The sequence below is a fragment of the Nematolebias whitei genome, chromosome 18 (assembly GCF_014905685.2).
Source record: "Nematolebias whitei isolate Nwh7 chromosome 18, NemWhi1, whole genome shotgun sequence".
Taxonomy (NCBI): domain Eukaryota; kingdom Metazoa; phylum Chordata; class Actinopteri; order Cyprinodontiformes; family Rivulidae; genus Nematolebias; species Nematolebias whitei.
In genome coordinates, this window is record NC_056515.1 from 14937090 (window position 1) to 14960376 (window position 23287).

The 23287-nt window shown below is 44.1% G+C and overlaps 1 protein-coding gene across 1 annotated transcript in view; it reads left to right on the top strand.

The window, feature by feature from the left end:
- pde8b (phosphodiesterase 8B) overlaps positions 1-23287 on the top strand; it is a gene marked incomplete at its 5' end in the record, with an annotated part of 154850 nt that overhangs the window by 125216 nt on the left and 6347 nt on the right. The window contains 10 exon segments of the mRNA XM_037692105.1: positions 3487-3538; positions 5514-5590; positions 6750-6914; positions 7926-7971; positions 9692-9821; positions 11493-11691; positions 19583-19800; positions 20564-20708; positions 22821-22961; positions 23119-23248. Coding sequence (XP_037548033.1) covers positions 3487-3538; positions 5514-5590; positions 6750-6914; positions 7926-7971; positions 9692-9821; positions 11493-11691; positions 19583-19800; positions 20564-20708; positions 22821-22961; positions 23119-23248 — 1303 coding nt within the window.

The following is a 23287-nucleotide window of genomic DNA, read 5'->3' on the forward strand; positions in this document are numbered from 1 at the left end:
TTTTTGAAAATGGGGATGGACGCCAAAAACAAAACAACACATTAAGGGCCCCCCCCCCCCCCCCCCCCCAATTTACAGGTGCTTCTTATGCCCATGGACGAATGTACAAGGCAGCAAAGAGTATGGTAATTCTATGTAACAACTCAGTGAATGTTTTCCAACAATAGCTGGCGTGCGCCAAGGATGGTTTCTCTGGCCAACTCTGTTTAACATATTCTTGGAGCATGTATCTGAGAAACTGATTGAAACCAATACCCCAGTAAAACTGAGGGTAAGAGAAATCAGCAAATGTTCCATGACTGATGATATAGACCTTATAAATGGCTCCACCAATGATCAAGCCATTCAAGCAAACAACCTCGACTTGGTGACTTGTTGTCATAGCATGGAGATTAGTCTTGAGAAAGCCAAGACCATGGTATCTGTTAAACAGGAGCTTCCTATAGTGAACATCACGGAGACAGAACTCTAGTTAGAGAATTCCCTACCTCTGGTCTTGGTTCATGTCAGAGGGCAACTCAGTTAAAGAAATCGACATGGATATCTAAAGTTGCCAGGGCCCTAGCTAAACTCAAACTTGTTTTATGCAATTGTTGTGTCAGTCCTTGTCGATGCTGCAGAAACCTGGACTCTGAACATTGAGACAGAGAAAAAAATATGCTGATTTGAAATGACCTACTACTGTCACCTGCTTCAGGTCCACTCATCCTCCCACTCTACAAATGCTGAGATCCACCATAGAGTCCATGTCCTCATAAAAAACCATGATTCCTTTTGAATGCAGATCAAGAAGAAGAAACTAAGGAGGTTTACCCATGTAGTGAGGGCCAAGGAAACTCTGTCAAAATTGATTGTTCAAGGAAAAGCTGAAGGAGCCTGTAAAAGGAAACATCCTTCTTGACATCCATACCTGGACAGAGCTCCCTTTTGTGTCCTCAACCATCTTACTGAGGATTGTTCAAGGTGGAGGTTGCTGATGAATTATGTTTGTACAGCCTCATGGCACTAGGCTAAGCGACTGATGATGATGATGGTGAACTATTTTCAATTTCATGAGACCCCAGGATTCAGTTGCAAGCTTGGACCAAATGTGTCTAACTCCATCTCTTTGGTGCTAAAAGTAATCTTAGATTCACACATAAAGCTTGTTGGATGTACATTTTGTTTGTACAGTTGTTTATTGTCGAGCTAAAACTCTTGCTAAGGTTTTCCAGCTTTTGAATTCTGCATTCAACAACATCCAGACAGATTTGTTCCTCCTCAAACTTGTCCTAAATGCCGACAAAACCAAAGGGATGCTTTTTTTCAAATAGGAAGTTGGTCCCAGCAGTTTTTCCTCCGATTTTATCCTCAAATGGTGTCCCCATTGAGTTTGTTGATTCCTATAAATATTTGGGTATCTTGGTCGACTCACATCTCTCTTTTAAGCTCCATGTGGAAAACTTGGTAAAGAAAATGAAAGTTAAACTGGGTTTCTTTTTCAGAAACAGATCCTGTCTAACTCTGAATGCTAGAAAACGCCTTGTATCTGTGACTTTCCTTCCCTCAATTGATTACGGTGACATTATTGACATGAACGCTCCTACAAGCACCCTGCAGATGTTGGCTGTGATTATCGTACCCACCACTGCACCCAGTATTCACTGGTTAACTGGTCATCATTAACTTCACGTAGACTCTCTCACTGGTACATTTTCATCTTTAAATCACTTCTTGGTCTGCTGCCTTCATACATCTCCTCCTACATGTCTCTGTGTGAGTGCAGCTACAGCGTGCGCTCTCAGGACATTATTACCTGCAGTGTTCCCTCAGTGAGGACTGAACTAGACAGAAGGGCCTTCTCCTACTCTGCTCCTGTTTCCTGGAATATCTTACAAAAAGATTTGAAGCTCTCGACCTTGACCTCTTTAAGTGGCTTTAAGAATCTATTGGACTTCTGGCTGGGACCAACGCAGACATGTTCCTGTTTTTAGTTTTCTACATTCGCCTTAGAATCTAGCTGTTTTTTGTTACTTTTTTTAGCCATCCTATTTGTTTTTTGAAGAAAAAAAAAAACGTGAGTATGACTTTTTATAACTGTCTATTGTTGTCTTTGTTGTCATGATTCTTTGTTGAAATCAGGTCTCTCTTGTAAATGAGTCCTCGAGGCTCTGTCTAAATAAAGGTTGAATGAATTTTGTACTCGTTACATAAAGTCCCAGTGATCTGTCAGCAGTGTGAGTCGCTGAGTGAAATTAATCTTGTGTAACAGATTAGAGTCTTTCACGTCCATAACTGAACCACCCAGGTGTGACTAACACAAAGTACAATACAAACTGTCACTTTCATATCACGTGTCAAGCGTTGTTGTGTCATCATCGATCTTCTCCGTAACAAGTCTGTTTGTTGTTGTTTAGATGTTTACACTCTGTGGCTGGGTGGTCACACAGACTCTTGTCACTACGTCCCATCACTAAGCCGTAAAGCAAGCTTACCTTTTCCCACGCTGACTGTTACGGTTGTTACCTTTGCTTTGTGGCTCAAAGGTCCAAAAGCCTCAGCTTAGCTTCAAACGCCCCTGACCACCTGAGTCCAGTCAGAAATCCCACCAAGTCAGCCAGAAGACATCCAGCTGACAAACCAGCAGTGTTCTCAGACATCTAACGTCAGATATTTGAATCATTGTAATTCTGTCACATGACCATTCAGCATGTGCAGTGTCATGTCATCACCAACACTCAGACTAGGTGGTCAACAAATATTATATGAATGATGACTTACCTTGAACCCAAGAGGTAATAAAGATTTAACATTTAGAAAGTATTTTTTTCTGGGCTAATCAACATGTGTGCTAACTGCTAACTAAACAGATGATGATGAAATTGTAAACAGTGATTTCAACATTAGGCCTGTTTACCTTCCCCAGAGTCATTACACGTACGTCTTCAGCTGCTCTGTCTTTTTTCAGATGAAACAGGTTCTGGTCATGGACAACATGAAACCCATGTTGGCTGAAAGAGTGCTGCGCTTTGTTTCACCCACTTTACTTGCACCACAATAATAAAGTTTCAGTCCCAAATTAAATTTAAATTCCCGGGAAAATCTTAAAATCTGATAAAGACGATGAGAGTCACGCCGTGTGCTACATGAATCAATTTAAAACATTAAAACTATCCATTCGTTCACATGGTATGGGATAGGAACTGGACCTGTTTTCCTTACGTATAAAACACCATGAAAGGACTTATATTTTGAAGTGGTGCCAAATAATAAAAATGAATTGATTTACTGCCTGATGTTTTGCTACCAAAACCTTTAGTGGTTTAGATCCTAAAACATGTTTTAGCAGTACAGCAGATTTTTACTTCAGCTGTACAAGGAGTAGAACATGAAGGTCCTTCAAGAGAAGTAGTGCTGATGGAATGTGTCATCAAAGAGCATTACTGTACCCTAATATGAGTCACAGCAAAGGTCTTACATTTAACTGTTTCTTGCTTTTTCTGTCAGATTCACAAGTTGAACATGGAAGACAAATGCAGTGGAGACCACTCTCAGTCAGGTGACTAACCACTCAACACGTATTCACACAGTCAGATGTTTTAACACCTGTTTTACACTGTCTTAAAAAGTGCCTTACAACCACAAACCTCAAGTTATTTTAATGAGATTTTATGTAAGAGATCGACACAAAAGTAGGACAGAATTCTTAAAGTGGGTGGGAAATGATCCGTGGTGTTTACAAATTAAATCTAAAGTGTGTGACACAATCAGTCTCTTTCTCAGACACCCCGACTAAAACCCAGGTCAACCAATTGTCTCCAGGAGCCCATGGTAACTTTTGTGTAGAGCATCGTTCATTCCATCACAGGGACAGAGGGAAAGATTCAGATAGTTCTGATCTGGCCGTGTCAAGGGAAATGCATCCTTCTTTTGTCAGCATGTTGGAATGAAAAAGCTTTGCTCCGTCTCACAGTGAAGAAAACAATTGCAGGGACAATTAGAAGGCTCAAAGAAATAAATGCAGACGGGATAAACCACAGGCAGAAGCAGAGAGGACAGAGGCTCAGAGGATGTTAGAGGGAGAACATCAGAGAGTGAGTCAGTCTGAGTCCTGCTTCAACTGAGCATCTCCCAAAGGAACATGTGGTGGACTGCTGAGAAACACTAACCCCTCCTCACTTACACTGCAGCTGATGACCCTAACCCGTCTGTCTGACTGTCTGTCTGTCTGTCCATCCATTCATCTACCCATCCATTCTTCTGTTCATCCATTCATCCATCCATCTGTTCATCCTTCTGTTCATCCATCCATCCATCCATCCATCTATCTATTGTAAATGAAAAAAATAACGTTTGTCTTTCTGTGCACATGGAGCTTCTGATGAACAGTTTCTGCTCAGGTCTGTGTTGTAAGTTCAGCAGACATCAGCAACTTCTGGGTCAGACAGCTCAAAGAGCTCGGAGCTCTCCTGTATTTTTCCATGAGGTTCACATGAGACGAGATGACGTGATCAGTGTTTAGAAAGACGGAGGAGTCTGAGACTTCCTCAACTCACTCAGGGACCAACTTTTTTCATGTCTGTAGGACTTTTCTGACTGAGTTCATCTGCGAAGAGAAAATAAACTTAAAGACAAAGATTGTTTCCTCATCTCTTTCTTTAAAGGTCTATTATGATAGATTAATTTCCATAAGACTATCATCCATTAATCCATCCATTTAGTCATCCAACTTTTCATACATCTTTTATTCCATCTTTCTGTTCATCCATTCATTCATCCACCCATCCATCTATCTGTCCATCCATCTGTTTATCCATCCATAAATATAGTCATCCATCTCTCCATCCATCCATTCCTTCCTTCATCATCCATCCATTCATCCGTCCGTTGGCTCTAACTTAGTCAAGCTAAATGGAGCTAAACGTTGGTGTGGTAGTAGTTGGGGTAGTTTACATCACATTCTGTGTGTGTGATATCTTGTAGTTTCACATGGACGGGTGCACATTGCATTAGATTTGACTAAAAATGTATTTTCATGGGCAGCACAGTGGTGCAGTTGGTACAGCTGCCTCAGCGAGCAGGTCGCCCCGGTTCAAATCCTGGCCACGGACCTCCCTGGGCGGAGTTTGCATGTTCTCTCCGTGCATGTGTGGGTTTTCTCCAGGTACTCCAGTTTCCTCCCACAGATCAAAAACATGCATGTTAGACTGATTGGTAACTCTGAATTGTCCGTAGGTGTGAGTGAATGGTTGTTTGTCTCGTTTGTCTCTTTGTGTCCATGTGAGGGACTGGAGGCCTGTCCAGGGCGTCCTGCCTCTCACACAGTGACTGCTGGACATGTACAGTGACCCCCGTGACCCGAAAAGGAAGAAACGGGTAAAGATAAAGAAATAAAGATAATGGATGGATTTTTATAAACAATGCTAAACCCATTTTTCCATGTCCACCCTACATTTTCATTATTAAGGATGGTTGTCACAAACTGAAACCTTTGAACAGGTTTCTAATCATAATCATTATATTTTTAATTACAGCTCCAAGTTTACAGAATCGAAGGTATTCATCTGTTGCCAGGATTCATTCAATGACCATCGAGGCTCCCATCACTAAGGTATGTTGCGATCGTTTTATCTCCTTTTGCACCAAATTTAACTAATACTTGAACTGCATTTCCTTAACATGACATCATGACACTTTTGTAAAAGTGACCTTTTGAGGTTTTTTTTATTAAAAGGCAGAATGTTCATTAAATGGGTAACTGTGATCAGGGAAGTGCTGGGGCAGTTGTTTCTCTGCCCTGAGGAGCTCACAGCCAGAAAAACTTGATGACGAAGCTTAAATGGGTCAAAGACATTTATGTCATTTTTCACTGGTGTATTGAAGTTAATAGATTTACTGCCAGTTTAGTTTCTTAGCAGGACACAGTAACGGGCTGTGCTGACACCTTCTTTCTGTCTGCTGGCTGCTCTATGGCTTGTCAGAAAAATGTTTCAGGACATTTGTCCTGCACCGTCCAACTATTTAAATCGTGTGTGCTGTGACAGTAAAGACAGAAGTTTACCACATGTCTCTCGTCAGTGTAACAAAGCTGCCTGTAGCTTGGAGTTGGTTGCACTTATCTGTTTTATTTCCTGTCAGTCTTTGATGAGATCCTCAGTTTGAACCCGAAGTAATCCAAACTCTGTGACTGCATGTTTCTTGGATCAAATCGCCTGCTGCTACACTAGTACAGAGAACAGGGATTGTGCTGTCTGTCCGTCCTTTAGGACATCAGTGTGAATCTGTCAATGGTCATTGAATTGATCATGATCAATGGAAATATTTTAGCCTGTTGCTTTACTCTGTCCATTAATGTTGTTGTCTGTAACTCATTGTGAGGAGGGGTTGTTGGGGATTCCTGAACAACACTTTTCAGTCTAAAGAACGTCTCAGAATGAAGTCGTATTTGTGGTGTCACTGAAATTCCAAGAAAGCAGATTTGGTCTTATATTTAGCCCAAATGGACTTGGTGCTGGATCACAGTGTGGTGCATTGTGTCATCCTGCCTCCTGCTTCAGGGTCCTTGGATGTTCTGGTGGGCTAATCAGTATCTTTTTGGCTCTTTTTGCACCAGACGAGATTTGGATAAAGTCCCGTGTACATCTCCAGAACCCCTCCACAAAGAACCACTCTGTTCAGGCATTCCACACAGAGGGCCCTTTGTGCATTTGTACTTTCAAATGCGTGTTTAGAGGTGTAGTTAAGACGTTTGTACCTCTCTTCATCAACAGGTCATAAACATCATCAACGCAGCCCAGGAGAGCAGCTCAGTAACAGTCGCTGAGGCTCTGGATCGCGTGTTGGAGATCCTGAGGACCACCGAGCTCTACTCTCCTCAGCTGGCCTCTAAAGAAGATGACCCCCACACAAACGATCTGGTTGGGGGGCTCATGAGCGTAAGAAGCACTTGGTGTCTTTGTGTGAATGAAGAGAAGTGCCATGTGTTGTCATCACTGTATGTTCCCAAACAATGACAAAATTAGTTCTTTGCATTCATCACACCTGAGCTACACCCAGGTGGAGGGTGGGCAGCTATGTAAGCACCCGGGGAGCAATCAGGGATTAGGTGTCTTGCTCAAGGACACCATGACATGTGGGCATGGCGGGGAGTTGAACCCGCAACTTTCTCTTCCCAGGTCAGCTGCCCTGCCTCTACACCACAGCAGACACCCCCCCCCCCCAAAAAAAATGCTGACTCAGCGTTCACACATCGGTTTCTTTTAGATCTCAAATCAACTCCTAAAATATATACAGTGAATAAATCAGGCACTTTAAACAAACAGGTAAGAAATAGTTTATTAAATCATGTTGTAGAGCCATTAAAAGAAAGGAGTCGTCACCTTTGACCCCATGACCTCAAAAATGTGTAGAGGTCGTTGTTGGTCCATGTTCACCTTTAAAGTTTGATGTTTCTATGTTACACGTTTGAAGAATTAGAGCTTGGACAAGAAATTGTCCACATAGTGGTAGACAACTTGTATTAGCTTTGGCGGCCATCTTTAAAAAATAGCTTTCAGTATGTGTTGGGGCTCACTTTCAGCTACTTCCACGCCCAAAGTTCACTCCATATGTCTAAAACCAACTAGGTTGAAGTTATAAAAAACTCAGAGGAGATTAAAAAAATGTATCATGTATCTAGTACTTACCAGGTATTTCTTGGTATTCAACAGGTATGTAACTGCTACGTCTGTACATATGTACCAGGCTATATTTTGTATCAGTACCACGTCTTTTACTTTGTTTAAAAAAACATGTTTAAAAATTGCTGGCTCACTGTTGCATCTTGTTTTAGGAACTAACAGTCAGCCTTAACAAATGTGTTGGCTCGGTGTATCATGGGATACGTTTGAAAATAAAAATGTAGAATAGCACAAGCCTGAAACATTTTTGTTTGCTTTTCCCTCCAGGATGGGCTGCGGAGACTCTCTGGTAATGAATATGTTTTCAGCAAAAGTAAGTTTCACAGCATCTCTGTGTTAAAGGGAAACAAATGCAACAATTAAGAAAATATAGCTGCATGTATGTAAGAAGTTTCAGACTGAATGCTGAGTTTGAGTTTTTACATTAGGGATGAGACAAATGAACATATTACCACTAAGTTTTGACAATGTGATACAGTACTGATGACAGTAAGTTTTTCACACAGAAACCAACACAAAGATTGAACACGTGGCTTTTAGAAGTGGAACTGGTGGTGAAAGCTTCAGGGTTTGTGCAAGATTTAATCTTAGAGCTCAACTGATTCTGCAGACACACACTGATGGAAGTCACAAGAGTGCTTAACACAAGGATCAAGAGTCCTTTGGTTTCAATTGTCTTTATCTGCAGCTCCATCAGCGCTCACACAGTTCTTGAAACAACCCAGTCCACCCACCACATTACATCATGATCTCTAAGACGCACATTTATCACATGAGACAAGTGGGGCCACTATACGTTTGCACACTGACTTTACAGTGACAGAAGTTGTGTTTTTAGAACAAAACAAATATGTCAGAGAGCCACCAGATATTAAAAGGCTGCCTGATTAAAAAAGGTTTTAAAAAGACCCAAGTCAGTGATGGAGTGTAAGTCCTGACGGAGATGGTTCCACAGTCTGGGTGAGGCGACCCAAAACATCCAGCCACCCCAGCATTTGTATTTGGACTTTGGGACTACAGTATAGTATTCGTTGACCTCTCATACTCACAAAAAGCTACTAGTTCAGCTAAATAAGGTGGAGGTGAGGCCATTGCGAGATTTAAAAGTGGACAATAAGAACCTAAAATCAATTCTAAAATGGAACGAAAAGAAAACAGTTGATGTGCTCGCATTTAGGGGTTTAGTTAAAAGTTGTGCTGCAGCATTTTGGACAAACTGAAGGAGTCTGGTGGAGAAATGGGAGATTCCTACATACAGAGCATTACAGCAGTCAAGCCTTGAGCTGAAAAAAAACATGAATGACCTTTTTCCAGGTCAAGATTATACACTGAAACACTTAATCTTGCCTAAAAGATGTAACTGAAAAAAGCTGGCCTTGACTACAGAGACTGTTTTTTCTTTCCTTCTTTCTTTTAATCAAATTTTAAGTCCTTGTCAAAAATCACCCCCAAGTTTTTAATTGTGGATCTGAACTTCGATTTTAGAACACCAACATTACAAGAAGCATCATCGCCAAAAAAAGATACATTCTATCTTTCCTGCGTTTAAAAAAAGAACAATTTGTGAAGCCACTGTTTAATGTCTGCAATCCAATCAAAAAAGAAGCGTGAAGGTTACTACTTATTGGCTTCATAGGCAAATAAATTTGTAAGTTGTGCACATAACAGTGGAAAGAAAAGTGATGTCTGGCTATAACTGATCCAAGTGGCAATATATAAAGAGAAAAAAGGAGAGCACCAAGAATAGAGCCCTGTGGCACACCACAAGAAAGACATGCAGTAAAGGAAGACAGATCATAATAGAGAAAGTCCTGATGGTCCAGTAGGAAGGGAACCACTTGAGAGCTGAAGCAGATAAACCAACAGTGTTTAAGACGAGACAGAAGGACAGCATTGTCCACTGCATCAGAAACAGCTGTAAGGTGAAATCTTTTGATGTCCCATTCAGAGCGTTCTTACTCTTGTTCTGGTTAGATCACCTGTAACTGTCTGTGTAGATGCCTACAGATTTATTTATTTTTTGTTGTTGTCAGACATCGGCCAGAACCAGTTGGCCATCCCAACCACTCTAAATGATGTCCCTCCGTTCATCGCTGAGATGCTGAATGACGAGGAGTGCTGGGACTTCAACATTCTGGAGCTGGAGGCTGCTACACACAGAAGGTATCAACACAGCTTCATCGAAGATGTTAAGGTTTTAATGGGTTTAGTTTTGCTTTGACTTCAAAGGTTGCTCAACATTTTAATATGAAAACTTGCTGTGGACCTCATTGTGTTTTGACCTTTTTTAACATCATCATTAAATGAGCAGTTTTAGATGTTTACTTATGGAATTTGTGTATGAAATTCAGTGACATTCTCACATTTTTTTTATTTCCATTTCATGTACACAGTTAGCTCAGCTAAGAGGTTACAAGGTTCAAGCTATCATCACTCAGTTTCTTTGACCTCAAACCCATAAAACCAGACATGGCCCAACCTGATTTCAGGTATGGAGTCAGGGTGTTGATCAATCCGATTTTCATAGATCAGTATCAGAGCAACTGTCCACACTCAGCTACTGATCTCTGCTGTCGACTTTCTGTCCATGGTTTTATATCAGCTGAAGTATAAAATGAACACAGAGCTGTTCTGGTTTTACAACTGTTGTAAAAATGCTTTATTCAGTTCAGTTTGTTTGTAGTCAGTTCACAGCTAAAGGTAGGCAGCAGCAGAGTGTGGTCAATTTGTCCTCCAGCAGTCTAAGCATATAGCAGGATAACTAAGGGATAGCTCAGGAAACCCAAGCCGAGCCTAACTGTAGGATTTATCAAAAATGAAAGTCTTAAGCCCAGTCTTAAAACTGGAGCCTCATGGACAGAAACTGGAAGTTGGTTCCACAAGAGAGGAGCCTGATAACTGAAAGATCTTCCTCCCATTCTAATTTTGGAAACTCTAGGAACCACAAGTAAACCTGCAGCCTGAGAGCAAAGTGCTCTGTTAAGAAAATGTGGAACAATAAGATCTGTAATATAAGATGGAGCTAGGTTGTTGAGAGCTTTGTAGGTTAGAAGTAAGATTTTAAATTCTAACTGGGAGTCAATGGAGAGAAGGTAAAACTGGAGAATTATCTCTCTTCTAACTTTCATCAGAACACCAGCAGCAGAACTTTGGATCAACTGAAGACTTTTAAAGAGTTTTTTTTTTTTTTTTTTTTTGGACACGCAGATGATAAATAATTATCCAGTTTATCCAGTCCAGTGTAGAAGTGATAAATGCATGGGCCAGTTTTTCTGCATCACTTTGGGACAAGATGTTTCTAACCTTAGTGATATTGTTCAGGTAGAAGAAAGAGGTTCTGGTAACATTTTTAATGTGGGGGTTTAAAATACATATTCTGATCAAAATAACACCGAGGTTCTTTATATCAGAACTGGAGACCAGCTTAATGCCATCCAGAGAATGTGGAAGGCTGCAAAGTTTGTTCCTAAAATACTCAGGTCTAAAAATCCACAACCTCTGTCTTGTCTGAGTTTAAAAGTAGAAAATTAAGAGTCATACAAGTTTTTATGTTTTTTAGACAAGCTTGTAATCTAAGTAACTGAGTACCAAAACTATTTTGTACCTATACCAAACTGCTCTTTAGTAGTTCCATTCACAATAAAAATAAACAAATAAAACATTAACCCTTTAACTAAGTCAGGATGGCAGAATAAAGGTGTTTGGATTGGGTCAAATGTTAATAATGCATAAAGAGTGGGTAGAAATGTGATTATAAAGCTTCAACAGAATCTGGGGGATGTTGTGAAGGTTGATGTTTAGCTTCTGTTCTTTGCACCATGTTCCCCCCTGCAGACCGCTGACTTACCTTGGACTGAAGATTTTCACACGTTTTGGAGTGTGTGACTTTCTGAGCTGCTCGGAGGCCACGCTGCGCTCCTGGCTGCAGCTCATTGAGGCCAACTATCACTCTTCCAACTCCTACCACAACTCCACACATGCTGCAGATGTTCTGCATGCTACAGCCTACTTTCTGCGCAAAGAGAGAGTGAAGGTAAGACACCAAGACACACACCTTTTGAGATGACTGAAAAATCAAGACGGGTGATTTGGTGGAGCTACACTCGACAAGACCCTCTTTGCTCAGCCAGCTTGCTGAGACTTATGCTGCTTCCATGGACAACTTGATGCTTTTTGCATCATGGCCCCTGTGACACGGAGCACATGGTGGGCCCACCACAGGCACTCACGCTCCAGCCCAGTAGACACTTTTCTTGCCAGTTTTTGCTTCAGCACAGACTCTGTGCATTTTACCATCTTTACCCTCAAGTTAGTCCCTCATTAGCCTCCTGAATGACTCCTCTCAGGAAACAGTGAGCTCTAAGAAAACGTTCATCTTAGAGGGTTTGGAGATCAACACAACTGTGTCTGTGGGAAACAGTGTTGTGGCTGCAGTTTCTAGGAACTGTAAATGGATTCCCTGGGTAAATGTTCAGCTCTTAGTCCAGTGCTGGTTCTGACCGGCCTCAGGAGGTGGGTCTTGCAGCTAGATTTTTCCACGGGCATGAATAAACAGCAAACAGGAAGGAAAACTGCATCACACAATGGTCGTGTTAACAGGGAACCACAGGGGTTCAGGTCTTTTTATGTCTGTATCTGAATGGGCATACAATAAAAAACATTGTTTATTATATATTTTAAAGGGGAGCAAAGCACATTAGTCAACCATGAAAGCAATGTGAGCAGATCATGCAATTAAAGCCATTGAAGAAATGCATATCATCCATCACTGTTCACGCCAGAGTTTTAAATTGAAGTCATCTTTTGACAAGACTCAGACTTTCAGTCAGTTCTGTCTGTGAGATGTGTTAGTGCTCAAACAAATGTTTTGATAATGCTCTCAGCTAGCACCATGCTAAATTTTAGCTCAGTATCTGTAGAAGGGATTAAGTTATAGTCATTGATGTGTTGGCTAAGGTTGATCAATGTTAGGATCTGGGAGCAGGTTGAACCCACTTGCAGGCAGGACTCAGAGACTGCAGAGGATTAAAATAACTAAAATGTTTATTTAACAAAACAAAGAGCTGATGTGGCAGCAAAAACTTACGAGACACAAAGGAGCAGGGAGACAAACCAGGACTTCATCAGACAATGACCAGCTGACAAGTAACAGAACATGCACACTTATATACATGCACACTAATGAGGACAATGACAATTCATTCAACCTATATTTATACAGATAAATCACACTGAGCCTCGAGGACTCATTTACAAGAGACCTGTTGAAACACAAACACCTTCGAGGGACGAACAGGTGGCAGAGGAGAAACTAATCACATGAAGACAACACAGGAGAGCAGAACAGGCCATGTGGGTGGGGGGGATGAACACAAGGGAAGACAAACCTCACAGTACCTCCAGCATCTAAGGATGTTTCTAGATGTCCCAAGACCTCCCCCGCAATTTAGGGTGAGAGGAGGGAGGAACCAAGAGGAAGGAGGGCACAAAGGAGAACACCAAGGGAAAAAACAAAAAACGATAGGGTACATCTGGGAACTAGACACAAAAACCAACATGAGAAACACAAAAGAAAAGTCCAGGTGAGCGGCCGGGCAACCATTGCTGTGGCAGCTGGGGCTGAGTGGTTATAGCAATTGTACTCCAGTGGGAGAGTTAGGGGTTCAATTCCACCAGCAGTCACTGAACGCCTCTTTGCCTCTAATGTGTGTCCCATTGGTGTATGAATGTGATAAAGCTCTGATTAGTCAGAGTCAGAGTCAGAGTCAGAGTTTCTTTATTGTCATTCGCACCTCATGTGGTACATGTGGTGGAGCGAAATTATGTACACAGGGTCCCAGTTACATCCAACAATAAAATGTATAAGAAAAACAGTAATAACATCTAAGATATGAACTAAGAAAAACATCAACTAAATATACACTAAGCACCCATAACATAAAAACATTGAACATCAGCACAAACATGAACATGAGTCTGTGAGCAGATGTGCACGCATGAACACATCAACATTGAAACAGATCAGCAGCAACATGAAACAGATCAGCAGCAACATGATATGGTTTTTCACAGTGATAATTCTAGTTAGAGATTCATGAGTCTAACAGCCTCAGGGTAGAAGCTGTTCCTCAGTCTAGTGGTTCTACACTTAATGCTCCTTAACCTCCTTCCTGAGGGGAGTGGGGCAAAAAGTGTGTGTGCTGGGTGGGTGGGGTCCTTCATGATGCAGGTGGCCCTCTTCCTGCATCTGGAGGTGTAGATGTCTGTGATGGTGGGGAGACTGACTCCAACAGATTTCTGTGCAGCCTTCACCACTCTCTGCAAAGCTTTTCTTTCTGCAGCTGTGCAGCCTCCATGCCACACATTGATGCTCGAGCACAGGATGCTCTCCACTGCACACCTGTAGAAGGAGGTGAGAACTGAGCTTCCCAGACCAGCTCGCCTCAGCCGTCTGAGGAAGTAGAGTCTCTGATGAGCTTTCTTGATCAGGCTGGTGGTGTTGTTGCTCCAGCTGAGGTTGTCATTCATGTGTACACCCAAGTACTTGTAGCTGGAGACCACTTCCACCGCAGATCCTCTTATGTTCAGGGGGGTGTAGGTGTTTTTGTTCCTTCTGAAGTCCACAATCATCTCCTTTGTCTTCTTCACATTGATGTGAAGGTTATTCTCTCTGCACCAGCTCTCCAGGTGTTCCACCTCCTGCCTGTAGCTGGACTCATCATTGTTTGTGATGCATCCCACCACCGCTGTATCATCTGCAAACTTTACAATGTGACAGCCTGGATGGGTAGCTGCACAATCATATGTGAGCAGAGTAAACAGGAGGGGGCTCAACACACATCCCTGAGGAGAGCCAGTGCTGAGGGTTATGGTGGAGGAGGAGAGGTTGTGGATCCTCACTAACTGTGGTCTGTTTGTTAAAAAGTCTAGTACCCAGTTGCAGATGGAGGGGCTTAGTCCTAGTGTGGATAGTTTGTCCATCAGGGTTTGGGGGATCATGGTGTTGAAGGCGGATGTGAAGTCCACAAAGAGCATACGGACGTAAGAGTTTTTCTGCTCCAGGTGGTTGAGCGCAGTGTGGACCACAGAGGAGATTGCATCCTCTGTTGATCGGTTCTCACGGTATGCGTACTGATGAGGGTCCTCGTTGATGTTGATGGTTGTTTTGATGTGAGTCATGATCAGTTTTTCGAAGCATTTAGCGACTATCGGGGTGAGGGCCACTGGCCGATAGTCATTCAGACCAGTCACTGTAGAGCTTTTTGGGACTGGGATGATGGTGGCAGTCTTCAGGCAGGTGGGAACTGTCTCCAGGGTAAGTGAGGTGTTAAAGATGTCTGCCAGCACCTCACAGAGCTGATCAGCACATTCCTTCAACACTTTTCCGGGGATGTTGTCTGGGCCAGTTGCTTTGTGCGGATTAATCCTCCTGAAGGTACTCCTTACTTCTGCTGAGGTCACGCTGAGATGCTCTTCATCCGGTGGCGAGGTGAGTCTGGTGCTGGGTGGTCTGTTCGGGTCTTCAAAGCGTGCATAGAACTTGTTGAGGGCATCAGGCAGAGATGGGTCTTTGGGACATTGTTCACTCCTTCCTTTATAATCTGTTATGCACTTAATGCCCCTCCACATGCTCCGAGGGTCTTGTGAGATGAATTGACCCTCGATCCTCTTTGCATATGTGGCCTTGGCCCTCTTAATACCAGCAACCAGCTCTTTTCTTGTCCTACTCAGCTCCTCTGAGTTTCCAGACCTGAAGGCAGTGTTCCTGGCTTCCAGCAGGGTACGCACCTCTGCATTCAGCCAAGGTTTTCTGTTTGGGTAGCTTTTAACATATCTGATAGTGGAGACTGTGTCAGTACATGTACTAATGTAACCCAGTACTGAGGATGTGTATTGGTCAAGATCAAGCGAACCTCCATTTTCAGCAGCTTCTCTGAAAACCTGCCAGTCTGTTCGATCAAAACAATCTCTCAGTATGGGGCCACTGTCCTGGATCCAACATTTAACTTTCTTTTGTACCAGTCTGGAGCGTCTCAGCGGGGGCATGTAAGCAGGAGCCAGGAAGATTGAGATGTGGTCTGACAGTCCTAGGTGGGGGCGGGGTTCGGCTTTGTATGCATCTTTTACGTTCGTGTAAACACGGTCCAGCGTGCGGTCTCCACGTGTCGGAATCGTCACATGCTGATAAAAGCTTGGGAGACAGTCCTTTAGATTCACGTGGTTAAAGTCTCCGGCTACAACGTAAAGAGCCTCGGGGTGTTTGTTCTGCAGCGAGCTGATGATATCATGAAGCTCCTGCAGTGATTCATTAGCATTAGCGTCCGGAGGAATGTAAACAACTGTGATACTGTGATTAGTGTACTGTGAACTGTGATTAGTCTCTTTAGAATTAATTGTTCATTTAGCTCTGTATAGATATAGTAGAGTGCTGTATGAATGTGTGTGTGGAGGTAAATGAGGACACAGATTGTGTTGTAAAGAGCTTGGATTATCTTGATTAAATAGAAAGGCGCTATATAAGTACAGTCCATTTACGATATATTATTATTATTATTATTATTATTATATTACAGACATTTTATTATTGTTTTAGACATTTTTTTTTACAAAGTCAGCCCTTACTCGGAGCTATTTAGTTAAAACGCCAAGTGCAGACATTTGACCATTTTGGTTAAGGCTGCTGCTGCTGCAGTGAATCACAGGGTCACGTGACCAGAGCACCCTCTATTGGCTGAAAGAACTCTATGCCTTTCACCCAAAGATGGTAAAACAATATTCATTTGACGTTTATTTATACAATATGCTTGGTTTTGGCTAGCGGTAGTTTTTCACCTGAAGCCCCTAGCAGGTTGATGATACAAGGAATAAATAAATACATTACAGACAGATCCATCCATCCATCCATCTATTTTCTTCTGCTTATCCAAGATCGGGTCGCGGGGGTAGCAGCTTAATTAGGGAGGCACAGACTTCCCTCTCCCCAGCCACTTGGGCCAGCTCCTCTGGGGGAATCCCGAGACGTTCCCAGGCCAGCCAAGAAACATAGTCCCTCCAGCGTGTCCTGTGTCTTCCTCTGGGTCTCCTCCCGGTGGGACCTGTCTGGAACACCTCATCAGGGAGGCGTCCAGGAGGCATCCTAACCAGATGCCCGAGCCACCTTAACTGGCTCCTCTCGACTTGGAGAAGCAGCAGCTCTACTATGAGTCTCTCCTGGATGACTGAGTTTCTCACTCTATCTCTAAGGGAGAGTCTAGACACTCTGCGGAGAAAACTCATTTTGGCCGCTTGCATCCGAGATCTCGTTCTTTCGGTCACAACCCAAAGCTCATGACCATAGATGAGTGTAGGAACGAAGATCGACCGGTAAATTGAGAACTTTGCTTTTTTACTTAGCTCTCCACCACGACAGACCTATACAGTGCCCACTTCACTGCAGATGCCACACCTATCCGCCCATTGACCTCTCACTCTATTTTTCCCTCATTCGTGAACGAGATCCCAAGATACTTGAACTCCTCCACTTGGGGTAGGACCTCCTCCCTGACATGGAGAGGGCACTCTACCCTTTTCCGGCTCAAGACCATGGCCTCAGATTTGGAGGAACTGATCCTCATCCTGGCCATGTCACTCTCGGTTGCGAACTGCTCCAGCTAAAGTTGTAGAGCACGATCTAATGAAGCCAATAGGACCACATCATCTTCAAAAAGCAGAGATGTGATCCTAAGGCCACCAAAACAGATTCTCTCAACACCTTGGCTGCACTTATAAATTCTGTCCATAAAAATTGTGAACAGAATCTGTGACAAAGGGCAGCCTTGGCGGAGTCCAGCTGTCACAGGGAACGAGCCTGACTTACTGCTGGCAATGTGGACCAAGCTCTGACACCGGTCATACAGGGACCTAGCAGTCCATATCAAAGGGCCTTGTATCCCATACTCCCAGAATACCCCCCACAGGGTTCCCCGAGGGACGCGGTCAAAGGCCTTCTCCAAGTCCACAAAGCACATGTAGACTGGTTGGGCAAATTCCCACACACCCTCCAGGACCCTGCTGAGGGTATAGAGCTGGTCCAGTATTCCACGACCAGGACGAAAACCGCACTGCTCCTCCTGAATCCGAGGTTCAACTATCTGACGGACCCTCCTCTCAAGAGCCCCTGAGCAAACCTTACCAGGGAGGCTTAAGAGTGTTATCCCCTGTCGTTGGAACACACTCTATGGTCCCCCTTTTTGAATAGTGAGACCACCACCCTGGTCTGCCAATCCATGGGAACTGCCCCTGATGTCCACGCAATATTGCAGAGCCGCGTAAGCCAATACAACCCCACAACATCCAGAGCTTTAAGGAACTCCGGACAAATCTCATCCACCCCTGGGGCCCTGCCACCAACCAGAATCATCTCGAAGCCATACGCAAGTCATTCTCCTTGGCCTCTCCGATCTCCTCCCACGCCCTTTCACCCAACAACCTTTCACCCACAGTTCCGGCAAGCCGCCTCGACAATAAAGATGCAGAACATGACCCACTCTGACTCAATGTCCCCCACCTCCTCCGGAACGTGTTCAAAGTTCTCCTGGGGGTGGGAGTTAAAGTTCTGTCTCACGGGAGACTTTGCCAGACATTCCCAGCAGACCCTCACAATACGTTAGGGCCTGCCAGGTCTGACCAGCATCTTCACCCACCATCAGAGCCAACTCACTACCTGGTAGTAATCAGTGGACAGCTCTGCCCCTCTCTTCACCCGAGTGTCCAAGACATGCGGCCGCAGATCAGATGAGACAACAACAAAGTCGATTATCAAACTGCAGCCTAGAGGTCCTGGTGCCAAGACCACATATGGACACCCTTATGCTTAAACATGGTGTTCATTCTGGACAATCCAGGATGAGCACAGAAGTCTAACAACATAACACCACTCGGGTTCAGATCAGGGGTGCTGTTCCTCCCAACCACATACCTCCAGGTCTCACTGTCATTGCTCATGTGAGCGTTGAGGGCCCCCAGCAGAACAAGGGAGTCCCCAGGAGGCGCACTCTCCAGTACTCCCTCCAAGGACTTCAAAAAGGGTGGATAATCTGAACTGCCGTTTGGTGCATACGCACAAACAACAGTCAGAACTCGTCTCCCCACACGTAGGTGGAGGGAGGCTACCCTCTCGTGCACTGGGGTGAACCCCAACGTAAAGGCACCAAGATGGGGGGCAACAAGTATGCCCACTCCTGCTCAGCGCCTCTCACCAGGGGCAACTCCAGAGTGGAATAGTGTCCAACCCCTCTCAAGGAAACTGGTTACAGAGCCATAGCCATGCATCGAGGTGAGTCCAACCAGAGAGGTGACATTCCATGTCCCAATAGCCAGCTTCTGTAGCCGAAGATCAGACCGCCAAGCTCCATCAGACCGCCAAGCTCCCCGCCCTCAGCCACCACCCATCCCACTTTGCACCCGGCCCCTTTGGCCCCTCTCACAGGTGGTGAGCCCATGGGAAGGAGGACCCACATCTCCTCTTTGGGTTGTGCCTGGCCGGGCTCCATGGGTACAAGCCTGGCCACAGGCAGGCACACGCCAGCGTGCCCCACCTCCATGCCTGGCTCCAGAGTGGGGCCCCGGTGACCCACGTCTGGGTGAGGGAACATTGTTTCCATTTGTTTGACTCATCATAAGGGGTCTTTGGGCTGCACTTTTGTCTGGTCCCTCACCTAGGACCTGTCTTACTTGGGTGACCCTGCCAAGGGCATGAAGCCCTTGACAGCATAGCTCCTAGGATCATTGGGACACTCAAACCCCTCCACCACGGTAAGGTAACAGCCCAGGGAGGGTAACGGTTAATTATAGAGTATGGGTAAACCGAACACTGAACAGTGCTCTTTTACTATCTGAGGTGTTGTCTACTAACGTCTCTGTTTTGTATCTGCTGCTTTCTTCAGAGCTGCCTGGATCAACTGGATGAGGTGGCAGCGCTGATAGCAGCCACGGTCCATGATGTGGACCACCCTGGCAGGACCAACTCATTCCTGTGTAATGCAGGAAGTGAACTGGCCATCCTTTACAACGATACAGCTGTGCTGGAAAGCCACCATGCAGCCCTCGCCTTCCAACTCACCATCCGAGACAGCAAGAGCAACATCTTCAAGAACATCGACAGGTCGGGGCACAAACTAGACTTTTATCAGCTGACAAAATCCAAATGTTGTGTAAAATGTAAGGAATGGAGTGATAAAGTTATGTTTTCCACAACTTCATGTCTTTCTTTTAAACACTCAATTATAGATACACGTAGACAGACAGACAGACAGACAGACAGATAGATAGAAACAAACAAACAAACCAGTCACCCCAACAATTTGGGGTGACTTGCTCAAAAACTGAACTTGTAACCAAACAGGACTTTACTTTCCTTGGGTTCTAGTTTTGTTTTTTTCTTTCGGCTGCTCCCTGTGTTAGGGGTCGCCACAGCGAACTAAGTCGCACAAAGACTTGGCAGTTATTTTTACGCCAGATGCCCTTCCTGATGCAACCACAGACCATCGAACTACCACAGCCCTCTGTGTGGAGCAGAGAGCTGCAATCTAGGACACCCGGAGGAGCAGATGGTGGCGGTTAAGGGCCTTTCTCAAGGGCCCAGAGTGGGACAAATGCTGCTTATCTTATCTACACTGTTTAAAATCTAATATTTGTTTCCATCGTATCATGGACTGCATCAGCGGTGTAACATTTAGGTGTGGAACATCCCAACTAATGTGATTTTGTGGTGAAACTGGCCTTATGTGTGACTTTGAAAAGAATGTTAACCAAGTTTGTTTTATTTGTTGTTCAGCCATTGTTGGGAATATTGTGCATTATGATCAGTTGGTAACTTAATACAAGACTGAGTGAGATCCTGGTTTTCTTCACTTCACGTCTGACAGAAATCAGTTCCGGACGCTGCGACAGGCCGTCATCGACATGGTGTTGGCCACAGAGATGACCCGGCACTTTGAGCATGTCAGCAAGTTTGTCAACAGCATCAACAAGCCGACCACTGCCATAGAAGAGAGCAGCACAAGTGTAAGTGTCAGTGTGCATGAACTACTCTCATTGTCTTCATAGTTTTGTGTGACGTCACGTGTGCCACAGTATGGCTGCACTGACAGGAGCTCTGCTTTAACTGGACCTTTTTTTGTTCCTGTTGTTTTAACCTTTTTTTGTGCCTACCCTGCATGCATATGACCATGATGCACTTTTGGAATTTTCTGTGTCGCCGCCTTGCCATCTTGCCATTATGCCATCATGCCATCCTGCCATTATGCCATCATGCCATCGTGCCATCATGCCATCCTGCCATCCTGCCATCATGCCATTATGCCATCCTGCCATCATGCCGTCCTGCCATCATGCCATCCTTCCATCATATCATCCTGCCATCATGCCATCCTGCCATCATGTCATCTTGCCATCATGCCATCATGTCATCTTGCCATCATGCCATCCTGCCATCCTGCCATCATGCCATCCTGCCATCCTGCCATCATGCCATCCTGCCATCCTGCCATCATGCCATCCTGCCATCACGCCATTGTGGTTCTGTTCCCGGCCCTCTTCAAGCCTTGAGCTCAGGCTCAGGCCTGTCAAGGCGGTATGTCTAGGAGAGCAGCTGCTGTGGTCCTTATTATCATCAAGCTGCTAATGGGACTTGCTAATAGAACCATGCTGCTGAAAGAAACTCACTGTTAACTGAACCACAGTGTAGATTTATTATTTTTCACTTTTGGTGCCTTGTTTTTTGTATTTTTGTTGCATGCTTTATATTTCTTTTTTTTGTTGTTGTTGTTTTTTTGCAAGTCGAGCTGTTCTTCTCGTCCTCAGCATTTCATTGCATTGTTGACCTTGAGTTGATTTGTATATGACAAACAAACCTAACGTGAACCTGGGTTAAGAGAAACGGACTTTATGTGACAGCTTGTTGTTGGATCTTGTTTCTGGGAGCCATGTTTTAGAGGAACAAACTATATATGGGTAAATAGTACATGTAAATATGTTTTTGTATCATGTGAAAAAGCTCGAGTTGAACCACATTTGATGCATGTTCAGTTGTTCCAGGGCTGCATGGCTCAAACAGGACTCCAGTCAGCCATCAGGTGAAAAGGAGGAACCCAGACCCAAACCAGTGGTCATTCCATATGTTGTGAGAGTTTCAGAGAAACTGAGATGTTTATTTTCTAAACATAATGTCCCAGTGGCTTTTAAACCCCAAAATACATTACGGCAAAGACTGGTTCATCCCAAAGATCCAGTCCCCCGGCACAAACAGAGCAATGTTGTGTATGCTGTTCAGTGTCAGGAGGGCTGTGATCAGTCTTACATCGGGGAAACAAAACAGCCACTGGCCAAAAGGATGGACCAGCACAGAAGATCAACATCATCAGGCCACGACTCTGCGGTCTACACTCATCTCCAGACCAGCGGTCACTCTTTCAGGGATGAAGATGTTCACATCCTGGACAGAGAGGAACGATGGTTTGAGAGAGGAGTAAAGGAGGCCATCTTTGTGAAAAGAAATCGTCCATCATTAAACAGGGGTGGAGGCCTCCATGTTCAACTGTCCCCCTCTTACAATGCTGTGATTGCTAGTATCACTCAGCCCTCTGTGAACAGTAAACAGCCATCAGTGTGCTAATGATCCATTGTTAGGCTGATGGTCCTTCTTGACCATGTGAACAACTAGTTCTGGTTGTCAGCAACAAACTGGTTGATCCACTACGAGAAGGTGCTATTTATAAGACTGAGTTTGTTGCAGCTCCTCAGACTGAAGAAGTCTTTTGGATAAAAGATGAAATGTTTCAAGAAGTTTTAATGTTGTTTTTTTTTATCCCATAGGACCTGACTTAACTTTCTTAGGTTTCAGCTGTAGTGTTTGTTCTACTTGGTACTATTAAGTACCCAGGGTGTGTGTTTCACCAAATGTAAACAGGGCCTAGAGGTTACACTTCCATGACTAGGTTGTGTGTAATTTTAACAATATTTGTGTAAAAATTGTTCTTTTAATAAAATATATAAAAAATACCTAATATTTACAGACACCATATTGACAGCGTGTTTCAGTAAATGAGTGTAAAAATAGCCGACCAGAGATAACAATCTGCTTTGTTGTTCTAACAGAGCACAAGCAGCGACTACGAGAGTCAGAACAACTTGAGAAACTCTCCGGAAAACCGTCTGCTGATAAAGAGAATGCTGATCAAGTGTGCAGATGTGGCGAACCCCTGCAGGCCGCTGCAGCTCTGCATCGAGTGGGCAGGACGCATCTCTGAGGAGTACTTTGCACAGGTCAGAGGGAAACTGGATCTACAATATAACAAGTTTTTTTTTTTTTAACTACTGGGTTATGTATATCGTCCATTATTTCACTTTGTATGGTTATTAATTTTGTGGCTTTTCATCTGCAAAAGGACACAAGAAAGAATTTGTGTTTGTGTCTGTGCAGACAGACGAGGAGAAGCATCAGGGGCTGCCCGTGGTGATGCCTGTGTTCGACAGGAACACCTGCAGTGTGCCCAAATCTCAGATTTCCTTCATCGACTACTTCATCACAGACATGTTCGATGCCTGGGATGGTAAGACCGCATGTCCAGTCCAACTCTAGGCATCTCTGG